Source organism: Rhipicephalus sanguineus, chromosome 9 (assembly GCF_013339695.2).
Source record: "Rhipicephalus sanguineus isolate Rsan-2018 chromosome 9, BIME_Rsan_1.4, whole genome shotgun sequence".
NCBI classification, from domain to species: Eukaryota; Metazoa; Arthropoda; class Arachnida; order Ixodida; family Ixodidae; genus Rhipicephalus; species Rhipicephalus sanguineus.
In genome coordinates, this window is record NC_051184.2 from 45,686,789 (window position 1) to 45,704,490 (window position 17,702).

Here is a 17,702-nt window from a genome sequence, read left to right on the forward strand (position 1 = left end):
AACCAAAAAAGGATTAAAAATATTTCGGTTTCACTCGAAACTAAATGATAGATAACATTCCTGTTACGTCGTCTTTGTTCTGGTCAAAAATATCCTTTTTGTTGTTTTCTGTTTTTGGTTTTCCTTCCCTTCCGATAAACTGCCTGCATAGAGACATTGTTGAGACTTGACATGCCATATAGACTCGTGTATGAGCAACACCCGTGTAAGAATTGCACCACCAAGAAAGCAGACATGAACGGGAGAAAAAAAATCCAAATGAAAACAAAAATCAAGAAAATTAAATTCCAAACAGAGTAGTATACCAAGTAACAATGCACATTTTAACCATTTTAATTGCAAGCACACAAGCACGGAGCACAAGACTTGTCTCCTGTTACAGAAAAAAGTCAAAACCAAATTAAAGCAGCAAAATCTCTGAGTGACTCACAGGCTGCGATGGATGATTTAGTCGATGACTGGATTTTATTTCTTCCACCTGGGGCTTCTTATCGCACGAGTGTTTTCGCATTTCGCCTTCCTCAAAATCCGGCCACTGCTTCCAGGAATTGAGCTCGCATCATCGCGCTCAGCAAAAGAACACCAAAGCCAGTGATTCACCTTGCTGAGAATAAAGGCTCATTCACACCAGCAACTTGCACTGGTTGCGCAACCAAGTAGTCACAAAGTGACTGGTTGCAAATAGTTGCAAATGGTCACTATGGTCACAAAGCAAGTCATAAAGCAACTGCTCTGGCTCAGTCACTCGCTGCTCGATTTTTCAGTTGCACGACTGCAGTCGCAAACGTTTGGACCAATCAGATGCGCAGGAACAGGATGCCAGCTTATCTTACGGGGCAGTGACAATGCAAACAGACGTGAATTCTCTGTGGCAATAGGTTGCACGAAGGTGGGAACATCGATCCACCTTGAATTGCTTTTCGGTCTCCGGTAGCAAATGATCATGCGACCGGTGCTAATCACAGGTGTGAACTAGCCTCTGTCTGAGTGAAGGGAAATGTGGCACCACGACACACAAATGTGGATGCAGAGCAAGGCTCACCATCAGCTTCTGCGCAAAGATGGGGCGGATGTCGACTCTCCTGGCTGGTGCATTGCACTGGGGGCACTTGGCACGCTGCCCTCGGACCCATCGTTCAATGCAGCTGGAAGAAGAAAAGAGAAGTGATCACTTATATTTTGCCGTAAAGTAAAGTGCATATATATAGTAACGGGGCCTATAACTTAAATTACTGAAACGCAAAAGTGCAATGGTACGCTAATACAAAGTTACATACATAAACAAAAAAAATGTTTGTGTTGCATGTCCCTGCACCAAAAAATGACTGGTGTGTTTCGCACTATTTAATATTTAACCATTTCATACGCATCCACTAGCTCAGATATTTACGCTTCTGGAACTACATACATTATAAGTGAAATACTAGTAAAGGATTTAAACAATGTCTTAAGCAAAGCGAACAAGACAAATGTTTAGATATCTTTAATATAATTATATTCACAAACTGTGGCAATGGCGAGAATTGACAGACAGGGACTGACGCTTTGCTATGCGTTTTTTTTTATTAGTGCATCCTCTATCAGCTTAGCAAGTAAAATAAGTTTTGCATTATTTGAAGTCTGAAGTCACAGTTCAGGATGCAAAAGTGTCAAGAAGAGATAGTACCTTTAAAAGTGTCGCTTTTCTTCATGGGAAAAAAAAAAGAGTGAGAAGTACCTTGCTGCAAAGAGGGAGCATTTCATCTATCCATGTACTGTACACTACAACTTACATTTATTCTTATTCTTTGCCAAAGCTAAATCTCTTGTGATGCAGCGGCACAATCACACACTTTAAACTTTTCCGGGCAATTTGTTATATAAGGTGCATTAAGGCACAAAATTAAGAAGTAGAATTAGTGAAGCAATTCCTAAAAATAACTAATTACAGCCAGCCTTTTAAGACAGAAGCAAAGTTTTAGCACTTTCCACAGCACCCACTTTGTGTTGCAGGTAACACAGCACACACACGATACTAACCTGAGCCCGTAAAGATGTCCACACTTCAGCGATGCCAATCGGTGAGTGCCTGAAGCTGTCCACGCTTCAAAACATATCGTGCAGGTCTGCACAAAAAGAGGAAAATAGTACATACCAAAAAAAACATGGTTGATCCCTCCGTCACAGGAATCGGAATAACATGAAAGTAAAGCGTGCCCTTACAGAAGTAACTGAATCTTTACTTTACATTGATATAAGAGAGTTTGCACAATGTATATTGATGTCTGGCAGCTATAGCACCATTTAACGTGGATGCGCCCACTTTGATGATTGGTGGTACATCTCCATCCCGACGACTAACTTCCCTGCTAAATGAGTAAACGAATCTTTGTGGTAGCTGTAGTTGTTAACGCTGAAAGCGTAATCAGAAAACTAGTTGTGATAGCCAGAAGAGCGTCGCATATTGGACGCAGAACTTGGTCGCCATCCCGCGGCATGTTAAAATGTGAATGAACACCACGGCTGGACTAGAGAGAAACGCAAAGCGCGTCGTGCCGCCCCGGTAGCCCGGCCGCGATTTTTGTAGGGGCGAGCGCGTGAGCGGGGAACACGGTATTACAGCCACGTGAGGCAGGCGCGCGTCGCAGAGCTATGAGCGAGGCCGATGACGCCGACGCTTTTACGACGCTTGGCTAAGGTCGCCACCTCGCGGTGTGTTAAGGCATTGACAAAATTGAACTTCTATTGAAAACGCGCCGAATGGGAGGGACGTGTAACGCGTTGCAGGTACTAATCGCGGAAGCCACATTAATGACGAATTACCTAACTGCTCCCAGAGGACCACACCACCCCGCCGACCGGGAGAGTGGTAGATATAAAAGGCGCGTTTGTAAAGCCTCTAGAGTCTGTGACCGTGGCGCAGTGGATAGCGTGCCCGGCATCTGTTGTTGCGGGTCGAGCGGTCGTGGGTTCGATTCCCGTTGACGGAACTTTTTTTCTTTGCCGTCTGATCGTGTATATTTTTTCGACGTCACTTCCGCGACGGAAATACGTCACTGAAGCCTTGGTGGACCCCGGCATAAAACACTTTCGTGTTAAAAAAAAAAGCCAACTCACTGTGGTTACACATCAAAGTGTGCCCTGCAAACAAAAGTTCGTTCAAGCTTCAATGTTTGCTTACACTGATGACACACTCTGAGGTTTAAATGGGAAACCTTACACAGCACAGTCTCTCAAACAGCATAAAGAAGCCAATATTTTGCGCACACCCCTCTTCTCACTGCAGAAGAGAAGGAAATAAGCTCTTCCATCTAGCGCTCAGGTTACAAATGCTGCCAAGTGGCACTATCCTTCATTTCGTTTTTTGCAGGTAACCGTGCAAGGATTTACACAGGTGGCACGAACATAGAAGTCTCACTTTGCATGCCTTCCAGTGGTTTCTATCTGCGATGCTTTCTATGAACCAACTACTTTATATAATGCAACAACAGCTTGTGTACATGGCACAATGGCAGCACATGGCAGCGGTGCTCACAGTGTGCTCCAGCTGCAGGTTACAGGAACGCGTCACTCACCTCAGTAAATAGCACTGTCAGTGGTAACGCGTTACAAGTAACAGCATTACCGGTAACACATTACTTTTTCGGTAACTTAGTAATGTACTCGTTACCACTTCGGAACTGATAACGTACTTAACAGTAGCAGTTTTTGGTAACACGAGATGCCGTGTTATACTGGGGACTTTTTTATTCCGATTAAGGGGGGACGCGGCTTTCGTATCGCAAAAAATGGCAAAAAAATCGATTTTCTGAAAATCAAGTTTTCAGTTTCTGGAACCCTTTTTCTATCTGATTCCAAAATATCTACACTGAAAACCACCCAGAAGTGCTTCGAAAAGTTTGTTTTGCCCTCCGAGGTGGCGAAAATTATTGTGGAAATCGCAAAAAAAGAGCGATTTTCAAAAAATTGTAGCTCCGCGATGGCGTGACCGCGAACCAACTTCTTGGGCTTGTTCGAAAGGGCATTTCTCCGTGTTCAAATTCCCCGCTTCAGCGGGCTCCTCCATTCAGAAAGAAGCGCACAAAAAGCAAACACTGGAGAGTCGTTCCGAGGCCTCCGACTGGCCGCGTCCGCCATATTGCCCCAGCTCGCCTCGCCATTGGTCCGATGCTCGCTCCGGGAGATCGTCGTCTGCCGATTGCACGTCGTGAGTTCACGGCTGTCGAGAATCGCGCTACTTCGTGACACGTTCGCAATTGTTCTGTGTTCACTTAGAATATACTTATCACTTAGAATATAATTACGCTTCAGTTTGGAGCTGCAAGAGGAAGTTCGATCTGATTACGATGGTGCGCCGCGCTCCTAGCGAACATCGCAAACGCGAGTCTCGGACAGACTCTAGCGTTGACTTCAGCGTGGGATGCGCGGTTAGATGTTTTGATTTCTGCTTATCAGCACCTCTGACATCGTGACGAAGGCCATCGCGGGACGACTCTTTGTACTCACGACCACGCATTACGCACTTCGAAGCAACGGGCACCACGCCTGCGCACTTACTGCTCGGAGTCGTCACTAGGCCTAACTCCGCTCACGGCGCCGTTTAGCGAGACGAACCCCGAACCTTGCGGGCAAGAACAACGCGCTAGCGTACCTGCGGCTGTGTGCTTCTTTACAAGCGAAGAAGCACATTGCTCGCCGGCATTTCGGAACCGCGGATGGGCGGATCGTCATCGTAGCTTCGCATTCGCGAATCGTCACCGAACGCCGCCACCAAGCACATCACGCGCCGGCACCACGGACCCCGCGGCCGAGCACTTCGCGGTCAGAGTGCTGTCAATAAGCACTAGTGATGTAATTTAGACGTGCTTGGAGCCGTGCTTGGCATCGCCGCAGGCGTTTATGAATGTTTTAAAACAGTGAAAGCCTCGTAGACTAGCGTTGCCGCGATCGGCCGAATAATAATACGTTTCATACGCGAGAATGGCAAAAGAACGTGTATGAAGCAGGGGGACGAATTTTTATCTGCCCGACTTGCGCCACTGAATAAACTGCTCAAAAATCCCTGTGCCACTAACGTCTTGGCCATAACTGTTTGTTATTTGGAACGAAGGCATCGGCTATCACGGTGTGAGCCATTTTCTGTCACAACAAACCTCTCTCTTTATAAAAAATATTCAATGATTAATTGTAATCAATAAGCAAGACACAATTATGCTAATGACAGCATACATACAAGAAATATGTGTAATTATTTCAGTATATGGCCTTATTAGATTGCAATATCTTCTTTTCTGTCATGTCTATCACACCACTCCTTCATACAGAGAACTTGGTTTGAAATCCATACTGGTTTTTTGTAGATCAAAAAAAGAAGGAGGTTATGAAAAAAGAACAAAGGCACACTGGAGAAAGGCCACCTGTCCAAGAAGTGAAACACCATAAAAAAAAGCAAAGACCACAATCTTTAGGTGTTTTAGAGAAGGCCAAACTTTAAACGCAGTTTTCTCAATACTGTTTTTTTGGCATGTTGCTCAGCTCGTGGAGCAGATATCTTGGCAACTACTACACAGATTTTGATTCCGTTTTTTTTCTTTTAATCCTTGAGGTCTTGTTGACAGGATGACATTATTCTTTACCTTGCTTAGGGCATAGTTTTTTTTTGTATGTGATAATTAGTGCATGAGAAGTTCTGATGCAATACATGAAGCTGATGGGGATGTTATTTGTAAAAAAACTAAAAGGAATAGACAATTTTTAATAATGTCATCCTGTGTAGTGTTCTTTTGAGTAAAGATCAAAACCACTTGGACCTTTCTGGCATGTTTTGTTACAATGCTAGGCTTTTCACCAGCAGAGTATGTCATCAGATTATGTAACATAGTGTAATTTGAAAACTACTTGAGATATCGCAATGAAACTTCATATATAGCTATTCGAGACACTCTTCAGTGTGCCTGCCAAATTTCATTACTCTAGGTCAACAAACAAAAAAGTTTTTTTCGATCGCCACCTCCCCCCTTAAGTAGCCTCTCAGTAAACGGAAATCTGTTAAACGGAACTGCTGCTTAAATGGAACAAGTGCTTCTGACAATATTGGTTTCGTTCTCGTATTCTGCGCCCCTGGTCACCTCTCAGTAAACGGAACTCCTGTTAAACGGAACATATTTTCCTGGTCCCTTCAGGTTCCGTTTATTGAGAGTCTACTGTATAGCAGCTGCCGACTTTTCAGAAAAAGAAAAAAAGTGTAGAGCACCTGAAGCAATGTTGCAAATAAACAAAATGTACTGGCTTTATCGACGACAGTTGTTGCAGCTCACATGCACGCGAGAAAACAACCATTCATAAAAGATGGCTGCTGCAGCCAGTCGCACGTTACTGACACTTATGTATTCACACACACCAATTACAACAGTGATGGCACCCCTGCTTTTGTCAAAACCTCACAATGTATACTGCGCGATGTGCACACTGAATGAGAATCATCGGTTGTTTGCGCATCTCCCATATGACAGGCTTGCTTTAACAAGTCTAAGCACAACACAGTAGTGTTACGTGGTAAAGGATACCAGATTTGCACAAAACTTGCTGCCGTGCAGTAAAGAGTCCTGCCTTTGGCCATTCATTATTGGAAAGAGGACCACCATGCCGCTTTAAGGACACCAGAGGCCTCCCAAATCGATACCCGCATTCCGCAAAAATTTGCAAATGGAAAATTAATCATGAGGAAAATTTTGTCCTTTCATTACAGCCTTAGAGCAACAGGCCTGTAAATTCCCACTTTCCACCATCTGGCCAAAAGGCCAAAGCGTTGGACTTGTACACAGAATTTTCGACGACCGACGACTGTGCTTGCCACTATCGTTGTACTGTGAGTGTTATTTGCTTTCCTGGGTGCAAGTTTGCCGAATGAATAGTATAATAATACACGACGCATCTGCTGCTGAAGTCGTCAAAAGTCGCAACAACTGACAAATTCCACCACATGAAGTGCCGAGATCTAAGGCATACCTAAAACACCACCATTGTCAGAATTCATGCCACGAGGTTACACCACTTTTAATTTCAGTGCCGTTCTCAGCAAGCTATAATGGCAATGTCTATCCAATTTCAGCACTACGAACGTCTAGTGTTATGACGAACTTTTCATCATGCATATACTTCCATTCAGTATGCAAAATTCTACATGGAGATTGCTCCAGATCTACATCATGTGACTGTAAACTTTCTATAAAGTCCAACATCTCACTGCAGTCAGCTCTTCAAAAAATGTGCACTGAATCGGCACCCCAACTTTCTGCTTTAATTCATCGTGTTTTTAATGTACGGCCAAACTGGTATGGACAGCAGACTAACTGGCTCACAACAAAACTATTCATGTTAATTGATTGATCTTGGTGTGGAAGTATGGTAGTCATTAAGCGGTACGTTACGGCGTCCAAGCATTGCTGACATTCTTTTGACTATGCAAAAAGTCGGTTTTAAGTTTGTTTACTTACTCCGAGCTCAGCAGCCTGCAAAAGATTCACGTACAATGTGTGTACTTTAAATGTAGTGAGCAAACCAGCACCATGTAAATGGTAATCACTACAAAGAGCTTCTACAGCTTCCCACAGCAGAAAAAATTCAGTGTCCTTAAAGCTGTGTGTCTTTCACGAGCGTGCAAGACACACAGTAGTACGTGATATCGAAACTACAGCTGAGATGCGACCGCGTGAGCGAAGCAGGGCGCCGGGCGAAGCGTAGTTCGACAAAAACGGAACTTTCGAACCTCACGCGCCGTTCCCCATGGTAACACCAAGGAGGTTCTTTTTTCCATGAATCAAACAGAAACGAACAACCAGCATTTTATTACGTCTCTTGATGCAAAGAAGGTTCTTTTTTTATTGCAGCTAGTTTGATTACTAGTGATTAATTGCAGTCGGCCTCTCTCATGTCATTGGTATCACTTCCAAAATGTCCCATTTGTGGCACTCATCATGTGATACATACATTTAGCTTAATTTCTCAGTAAGTAGGGCACCGCTGTTGATAATATTGCCGTTTTAGACGTTGTCATACATTGAGCTTTCACTCTGACATAAACTGTTATTTGCCTTTAGTGTCCCTTTAAGAAAATAGGTAACATAAAAATTGGTTGTTGTTCCCTTTAAGTGTTTTTCGTGGTGTTGCCAAGAGGCACAAAACTTATTTCTAGAAATTCTTCCGCAAAGCTTTCTTTTTTTTATGTGCGAGGTCATGCCGTGCTCATAAAGGGTTGAGAAGACAGCCTTCTGATACTCACAGTTCCTTCTTCATCGGAAACACTCCGTTCGTGTGCAGGCACAGGCTGTACCACTTGCGGCTGCTGTGGTGGCTGCTCGCTCGACGCAACCGCCGCTGGAGCTTCCACCTGTGGCTCGTCGTTCTCTTCGACTTCAGTGTCCGAATTATCCGGCTCCGAGTGCACATCTGCAACGACCCAACAAAGGAACAACCCACTTAGAAAAACAGAAAGTTGAGCTAGTTGATAAGAATTGATCATGAAAGATGGTAAGGCATGCAAACACGCATACAACAGAACAGCGGGATTTGAATCCAGGCTCTCTGCGTGGCCCCTCTGCATGACAAAACAACACGACAACATGGCATCTGTGTTGTCTTGGGTGCCTATACCTCATCACGGAACATGGAATACCATTCCATTTGTGCTGTGTCATCGCACTTTGCATCGCACATGTATGGGCCCTGACGTATTTCGAAATGGCCAATGAAAAACACACTACGAGGGCTTTTCCGAATGTTATTCCGTACACCGTGGTACAATATATAGGCCCGATGTTCTCGCCTCTTCTGTCCATGTCTTTTATGATGCAACCAGCTTACAAGGAACGCAAGTGAGGAAACCTTTTGATAGACGAATTGCAATACCTGCCAGGCGGCTTTTACCGCACTGCACCAATCTATGCAAGATTGCAGCGCAAACTATCGGCATCGGAACTGTCGGGACAGTGCACGGTCTACGCTGGCACGTACTATCGTGAGCAATATCACGGAGAACACACGAGCATGTGGTGAACAGCCTCAAACCCCAATTCAACTGACAATCGGATGACAATCAGTCAGAAATAAAGTGGAAAGGGTGGTGCTTCTCTGCAAACTGTTGTCATTCCCGCCATGCATCTTTTTTTATCGTGACAGCGTTAAAGAGCTCGTTTCACAGCAATTCCGGCGTCGGCGTCAATGGCGTTGGTTGTGAGCGAAAAATCAGCTCTGTCCGTGATAGAAAAATCAAGAAAGAAGTAAATAAAATAAATAACAAAAAATTTCACTTCGAGTGGGAATCGAACCCAGGCTGTCTGCATGGCAAGCATGTGTTCTACCACAGAGCCACACAATTGCTTGAAACTGCTTCCGAAAAAGAAACACTATGTGAATGTCATGTTCAGAAAATAGGCCATGGGCAAAATTACCTGGTGACACACTTCGATCATCTTCGTTTTCATCAGGTGGCTCGTCACCACGGTCAGTCCACACTTCAACAACGCTAGAGACATCTAGTTGTTCAGCTTCTGAAAGCACCTGAACGGATGAGGAGTCTGAGTCGTCAAAGTCTTCCTGCAACAAAGCAACAAGCGCCGGCGTTTACGAGTGGTCTAGTATTACGTACGAGATGTTAATAAGTGACTTAAATGCACCCTGGAAGACGTTTTAAGCATATCAAAAAAAGCATTGCCGATCTGCAGACAAGGCTCCTGTGAACATGCGAGCCAAATATTGCCCCGTGTGCAGCAGGAAACCCAGCACATCATGTCAAAAACTACCGCTTCTTCTTTATTTCTAAAACGTCGTCAAGGGCTACGTGGCTACCAGACAAGCGTATTTTGAATTCCGCCAATGCCATCCCACGCGAGAGCGAAAGGAGCAGGCAAGGAGGTGACCCTTAACCGAAGAACCCGACTATAAATTGCAGCGAGAATCAGTCTGCTCGCGGTGATGCACACTTTTTGCTCATGCCACATCGGAAGTGCTTCACTGTTCGGCTCCATAACAAGGTCAGTGCTGCATGCCCACTCCTTCTGTGGGTCCGTATTTGGCTAGCATCACTATTCTACGCACATCTCTGCTCCAATGCAACCCGCCTCTTTCATTTTCCTGTGCTGCCCTCTGCCGTTCTGGGAGGGGTTTGGTAGGGGCCGGGACAACCTGTATTGCCAGAAGCAAAGCCTCCGAGATGAAGAGACGTTTTGCGACTTTTCCGCTTGGAAAAAGCGCATGCGCAGGGGCGTCGTGAAAAAGGCAGATTGATGCCAACGAACCACCATGTTTGGCTACACAACGTGGGATAGCAACGGGGAACTCAAAATACACAGGAGATGCAAGCGGACCCTACAGGCATTGGCCGATTCCTTGATTGTTATTAAAGGGACACTAAACGCAAATAACAATTTATGTCAGAGTGAGAGCCCAATGTATGACAACTTCTAAAACGGCAATATTATCAACAGCAGTGCCCTACTTACCGAGAAATTAAGCTAAATGTATCACATGATGAGCGCCACGAGTGGGACATTTTCGAAGTGATCCTGATGACGTAGGGAAGTCGGCCTACAATAAATCACTAGTAATTAAACTAGCAGAAGTAAAAAAAGAACACTCCGAGCATCAAAAGACGTAATAAAATGCTGTTTGTTCGTTTCCGCTTGATTCATGGAAAACAAAACCTCCGTGGCGTTGCCATGGGGAACGGCGTGCGTGGTTCAAAGGTTCCGTTTTCGCCGAACTGTGCCTCGCCCGTCTCAGTGGTAGTTTCGGGATCGCGTACTGCCGTGCGTGTTTTGCGCGCTCGTGAAAGTCGCTCTGACAGAAAGTTCGACAAAATGCCGCATGCGTGTGATATTGCCGGATGCCCAAATGGTGCACAACGCCAGTGCTGCAGCAAGGAAATCGGTGTGTCTTTTCACTGGGTGCCGCGGAATGAACCCTTACGCTCCAAGTGGCTTAGTGTCGTCATGCCATTGCGCCAGTGTGCTAAACAGTCAAAACCTCTGCGTGTGTGCTCGTTGCACTTTCGTACTGAGGATTACGAGACCAACCGCAACTTGGTGACAGCTTTGAATGTGCCCATCCGAGCAAGTCTTTGCCGCAACGCCGTTGTTGCTAGTGTAGGTCCCGCTACTTCCGCTCGGCTGCTAATAGTGTCGGCGGCCGCGCAGTAAAAGCGGGCAACGTTGGGCACGGCAGCAGTGACGTATGAGAGTCGTATTTTCAGGCGGGAGATTTGAAGCGCGCTAACGCGATGCGGACCACTAAAAATGTGATTTTATTTCAAAATAAGCACTTCCTTGGCACAAAAGCAGCGCTACGAGGTTTCTGGACCGCTATTTCAACAATCAACGTCGACTTAATATTTGCCTTTAGTGTCCCTTTAAATTTGCTGTAATAACCTTAGTGCTAAGTTTTAGTTATATAATCAAGAATTAGACACGTCCGCAATATCGTAAATACCAAAACATACTTCATCCTTATTCTTCCGGTCTCTACAGATAATCGTCTCCTTAATGTTTGGTTTCCTCCGACACCATGTACGGCACCACTCGGAGGGCTACAGTCGGATCAAACATAACAAGTCTGCGACATTTCCTTCTCAAATGCAGATGCACACATGTGTGCCCCAATGGGCATCGACTCCAGATTGACGTCATGAGCAAGACAGTCGGTGACCCGCCTTTGGAGAGCGTTGCCGAGTGCATGGGGAGGGGGGACCATTTCTTTAGTCGCGGAAGCTATCAGCTGCTGCACTTTGGTCATCTGGGTAGGGCCTCTCCAGACTTCTTAAAGGGGACTTGTAACACTTTTCAAAGTAGCCATGAAATGACCGCACTATTGGAGTTTACTGTTTCGCAAATCGACTGCCGCAACAACTTTTAGAAGCCATCAAGTACGAGTGGAGTTACAGGGACTTGTCGCATGGTCTAAGAGCTTTCTCCCTCCTTTCGTCCCAGCAAGTGTGCTGAAAGCTACACAGGGGAGGGCCCCAGGGGATAAAAGGAAGCACTTCCTTGATTTCTTTGAACGTGCGCGCGGCTAACGTATAAACGTTGCACTCGGCTCGCTTGCACGCGCGGCGACCGCAGGCATGTTGCAGCACACCACGGCAGCCACGGTAACTATGCAGCTCAAGATATTCAAATCAGCCAATGGCCATGTCTTTTGGGTACGTGACGCAGTTGATTTGGATATATGGCATCGTTTGTCAAGAGAAGAGTGAGCGATTTCTAGCCGACTGAGCTTTTATTGTAAATTCCCTGCCGTGTATGTGCTATAATGTTTGGCTCGCATGCTCACAGGAGCCTTGACGACCGATCAGAAGCGTTTTCTAACAATGTTCAAAAAGTGTAGCAGGGCCCCTCAAAGTTGAATCCAACTACAGATGCATTCTCTTTCAAGCGCTGCATGCCTGAGCAGCGCCTCCTCTATTTTTCTGTGCCTGGGCGAAGGAGCGGAGCGCAATGGGAAACGACCGTCGGCGTTAGTGCGGCTTTTAGCCGCCGGTCGCCGCCACCGTAGTAGACCAGCCATCGCGTAGTCGCTCGCGGAAATGAATGCCGTGGCCGCATTCGAAGCTGCTATATGGTTCAGTTTTCGGCTGTATTCGCGTTGTTTAAAGTATAATGAAAACTTGTAAACTGGAATCATGAAGCACTTGTTCTGGGCAACCAGCCCATTTCGAAGGCATGTGTCTTTCGCGGCTATTTGATCGAGACGCTCGCGCATCGTCTGCTAGCCCGATTCCAGAGAGCGCATGCCAGTGATGCGCGGAAAATTGTTTTGTCACCGTTACGTTCGCTTGACTGAGAGTCGGTTATTGACTGTCTGAAAGTCGATTTTCGAAAGCAGCATTTGCCAAGAGCTAATACTGAAAGTTTGGGCGCTTAAAGTTCCCCGATGCGTGCTACCGTCTACTGGTGTAGCACACTATACGCAAGCCATGAGTTCATGCTCTAAATAGCATGAAATATCACTAAGCTGCTTCCAGTGACAATGTACATAATGATTGTCGGTTGTTGTCGGTAGCGCATGTAGTGTCTATATGGGCTCCGATTCTTCAGCTTTGGGGGCCTAATGTCAGCGCTGCATGCACATGGCGGCGATCGCGAGGCAGCGTTGCTACTGGTACTACATGCATTCGTTGACTGTTCGGACGCAACACGGTCACGTTTAGCGATACTTGCCATGCTTGTTTCAGTTGTTACCTTGGGCTGCAAACGTGAAGGGTAGTCTGCAAAGAGTGACGCTGCTGCATCCTTCGTAAGCCGCCGCTTCTTATATTCTATGAAATCTTCGCGACGTAAACGTCGGCTGCATATTCTAGTGTAGTTTGAAGATGTATTAGGAGACCAATTATCCCACCTAATTACTGCAAGCCACCTCTACCGAACACCAGCGGCAGCTGGAATTTCATGGAACGACAGCCGAACAGTGTATTAAGGCGAAAGCCTTAGATGCCTCATCAAACGCGAAAATTGACCGTCGGTGGCGTCAGCAAGAGTGATGCAAAAGATAATTACGTGATGACGTCATCATATGACGTCACAGATCATAAAATTTTGTGACATCGTCGTGACGTCACATAACGTGACGTCGTCATATTACATCTTCACTTGGTCAAAATGGGCCGATCACGGAGGCAGTGCATGCCTCCGCTAATGTGCAGAAAGCTTGCACTGCCTCCGATCCTTGAGGCTGTAAGAAAATTACGTTAGGCGCAGAAATATCCTGGAGGGAGGCAGAGAATGTTCAATACAGTGACTAGAAGAAAAAGAAGAAGATGGTTTTCGCCTTTCAGTCGTCTTAGATGAATGCATAAGGAACCCTGTGAGATTTTTTTTCTTTATCAATAAGGGAAATAAAAAAAGACAATCGTGATTTCTTTCAGTTCCATTTGCAGAGTGGAACACAACAGTATGACATACTACGGCATTGGGGCGGTTGCAATAGACTGAAATAGAAAATAAAACGCGAATACCATCAAACTCGAGTGCAAGTATCGAACCGGCAGCACGGCCTGACAGTCTGCCTGCGGAATACTTACAGCGGGGATGAAAAGACACGCGAACATGCGGCATCTGCATTCTTTGCTGTTTCGCATCTATTTTCAAGTGGTTACAGCCTCGATGATTGATGAGAACACGACGTCATCCATGACACAAAAGACCATCTAGCATCTTTTTATTGCCACCATGGTTAGAGCGTGATGAAAACAGCGCGCCGCTATGTTCGCGTTTCTTTCCATCCCCCTGTACCTGTGAAAGCCTGCAAGAAGCACAAATGCAATTAAACTGGGATGCATACACGAATTCGTGAGCTTTGTAATACGCACGGCCGTTCAGCGCCAGCTTCCCGTAGTCTACTTGCACAGCGCCACCACTCGGCAGTGGCGAGCGGACGCGGAGCGCGCGCTCGACGGCCCAAGGAGAGCGTTTGCCCAGGCACTGAAAAATAGAGGAGGCACTGGCCTGAGTCAGTTAATGCTCTAGTATTCGCGCACCCTTCTGCTCATATTAGTCTGGTGATATCGGAAGACAGCGTCACCATACTATCACAGATGAACGTTCTCTGCTTTCTGTTCCTGGGACTGGTAAAATATGATGCGGTCGCATTACGTAATCAACGAAACCGCTTCTGCAGCTAGCATATACTGTACTTACGAGGTCGCTCATGTTGCCGACATCCACTTGCACGTGGACGCCGCTGGAACTGTTTGTCGTGCCTTCTTCAAAGTCGAGGAATAGGTCCTGGTCGCTGTCCGTCAAGTCGCTGCCGCTATCCAGCGCGTTGCTCACTGTTGCATCACTGTCTGAGATCGACACATCTGTTTCCCACTGGCTACTCTCGTCCTCGGAGTCACCAGAGACCTCCACATCAGACATCTCAACGTCCTGCGAGGACCTGCATTGCAGAAATAACCATGCAGCACATTTCGCAGTGCATGCCAAAGTGGCATCAGCAGTGACAGCCTACCTTTCAGTCATGGGCAGTAACTACATCCTTCAACAAACAACACATTTGTGGACAATGGACAAACAAGGTAACAAAGACAAGCACTGACTTCCAACTGAGGATTTATTGAAAAACGCACATGTATATATGTCAGCATACTACATCACGTGAGTGCACGCAAATGGTCACGTATTAAGCGCCAACAAGCGAACGTGATGTAGTATGCCAACATGTATACACGTGCGTTTTTCAATAAATCCTCAGTTGGAAGTCAGCGCATGTCTTTGCTCCCTTTTCTGTCCGTTGTCCGCTACTGCGCTGTTCGTTGAAAAAGGATTACCAACTAGCCCACTCTCAGACCTTGCTTCAGTAACTATAGTCAGTTACAACCTGAGAAAAAAAGTATGCTCTGCCCACAGACCTGCGGCGTGCTTGCCCTTCACCTGTGAAACTGGTTTATGTAAGTACTTTTGCTTGGCTAATGTAAATACTGCACATATTAAGAGTTAAACGTTCGTCGTTACTCTATCAAACATTACATTTGGCTGAGCAGCGATGTCAGAATTGCTGATAGAATTTACCATGACATTCAAGTTTCCGACCTAACGACAGCAACACCAGCATGTCTGTATGGGAAAGTCAACTGTCTGAAACCCTTGAGACGTGCTTGACTTCCCGAAAATGAGTAAGCGCTATTGGATGGGGCATTTATTTAAAGGGGCCCTGCAACACTTTTCCAAGTAGCCATGGAATGGCTTCACTAAAGGAGCTTATTGCCTCACGAATCGACCGCGCGCAAATATTTTTAGAATACGTCAGTACGAGTGGAGTTACAAAGATTTGTCGCGTGCTGTAATTGCTCTCTCTCTTCTCTCGGCCCGATGACAGTGCTGGAAGCTAAGCAGGGAGGAATGGCAGGGGGGAGAAGGTACAGTCGCGCTCAATATAACTTGCAACACGGGAGCGCGTGGCCTCACGAGTTTAGTGATGGCGCATGGTTTCCACTAGCCCTTATTTCGATAACTAAACACTGCTATCGCACTTGGGTACGATTCCAAATACGAAAATATCATTTAGTCGTTGAAATAAAAAAAGTTGCAGTCATGCGCAGTCTATGAACTCGTGAGGCCACGCGCTCCCATGTTGCAAGTCGTATTGAGCGCGACTGTACGTCAAGCATGCCTCGTGACCTTGAGCACTTTTTCTTTCTTTTTTCTTCAAACGCGCAATGTACTTTCAGTGCGATAGCGCGCGCGGGCAAGTGGCGGCCTCCTACAACGGCTGCAGTAACTACCGAGCGCGCCATGTTCAAATCAGCCAATGGTGTAGAACTTGAGTGAACGACGCAGCGATTTTGAGTAAATAGCATCATTTGTCGAGAGAAGAGGAAGCGATTTTTAGCTGACTGAGGATTTACTGTAAACCCTGGGTTGCGTGCTGCGCTATAACGTTTGGCTCTCGTGTTCTCGGGGGCCTCGACTACTGATCGGCAGGGTTTTCTGACCATGCTGAAAAAGTGTTGCAGGGCTACTTTAAGTTCTCTGGGGCTAACAGCGATGGCTGTGGGTGGAGTTGAAATTTTTTCTGGGGTTGTAACCAGCTATAGTTACTAACAACATTACCAGCTGCCAGTAACCATAAAACAGCTTCTGTGGAGGGTGTGATCTTAACCCATTAAGTGCAAGCCATAAAGACAATGAAAAATGAGGTTCTCTTTAATCCACCAATGTGTATGAACCATGAAAGCGCAGAATCAGACCACGGAGCCCATAAGGCTTTAGCTGGCATACTTATAACCCTTTGAAATTTATGGTATGTTCAAATGGTCGTAGTCGAGTGCTCGAGAGTGCCCTGGTAATGCACGTCGCATCCATGCGGTTGAAACCAAGCACCCTGAACATACCCTGTTGGTTCTTTAAAAGCTCCAAGCTCCAGCTTGGAGCTCTCCGATACAATCACATCTTCTACTTCGGAGCACAACTGATATCTGGAAAAGTTCCTGTCACACAGCTTCTGCAGTTTCCTTGCAAAAGACGACGTGCTAGCATATTTTCTCTTCTGGCTTCCAAAAGTTCTGGCAAGTAGTTACATCCTTGGCTGGGACATATCTTCTCTAGCTTGGACCAAGCACGGGCTTCGCGTTGTTGCAATCCAAGTGAAAGTGCAGTGCCGAACAGCCGAATGTACCACTAGTTTGAGCCTCTGTGCTGATTCCTGAATTAGAGCAACTGCAAGGATCAAAGCTATTGCTTTTAGAACTCATGTAGTTCCCATGCAAGCAGTGTTCGTTCTACAGAAGCCAGTTTATGTGAAGCATGAGGTACGACCTACAAGGTTACGATCCATGTTGATAGGCTCATGAGATTGAAACGTAATTCATTATGATATTGTCCTCAGCATACTGGTTAAGAAACATACACGCAATAGTTACACGGATGCAGGCATTTCATTCACTTTTCTTCTGAGCTCCACAGAGGCCTAATGGATGTAACGTTGTGCTCCTGAAGTGCAGGGTTTGACAAAGACGGGATGCAATAACATTTAAATATTATTTTCTGGGTAACCATTGAAGAACCCCATATACTCAATTAACCCCTTTAGTCACTAATTATGACGCGCTGTCTGCAAATGCGTCCAATTCGCATGGCATAATTCGAAGACACTCAGTATTACATTCCAAGAAAGAAAATGAAGGAATGTGTTTTGTGTGTTTCAGTAATTATCGTTAGTTAGCGTGTAAATAA

The 17,702-nt window shown here is 45.8% G+C and overlaps 1 protein-coding gene across 1 annotated transcript in view; it reads right to left on the reverse strand.

The window, feature by feature from the left end:
• LOC119405094 (E3 ubiquitin-protein ligase RFWD3) overlaps positions 1–14,911 on the reverse strand; it is a 29,163-nt gene extending 14,252 nt beyond the window's left edge. The window contains exons 1-5 of the mRNA XM_037671879.2: positions 14,667–14,911; positions 9,429–9,573; positions 8,261–8,427; positions 2,020–2,105; positions 1,043–1,145 (exon numbers count right to left, since the gene is read on the reverse strand). Coding sequence (XP_037527807.1) covers positions 1,043–1,145; positions 2,020–2,105; positions 8,261–8,427; positions 9,429–9,573; positions 14,667–14,888 — 723 coding nt within the window. The 5' untranslated portion in view covers positions 14,889–14,911. The remainder of the gene's footprint in view (positions 1–1,042; positions 1,146–2,019; positions 2,106–8,260; positions 8,428–9,428; positions 9,574–14,666) is intronic.
• Positions 14,912–17,702: the final 2,791 nt, after the last annotated feature.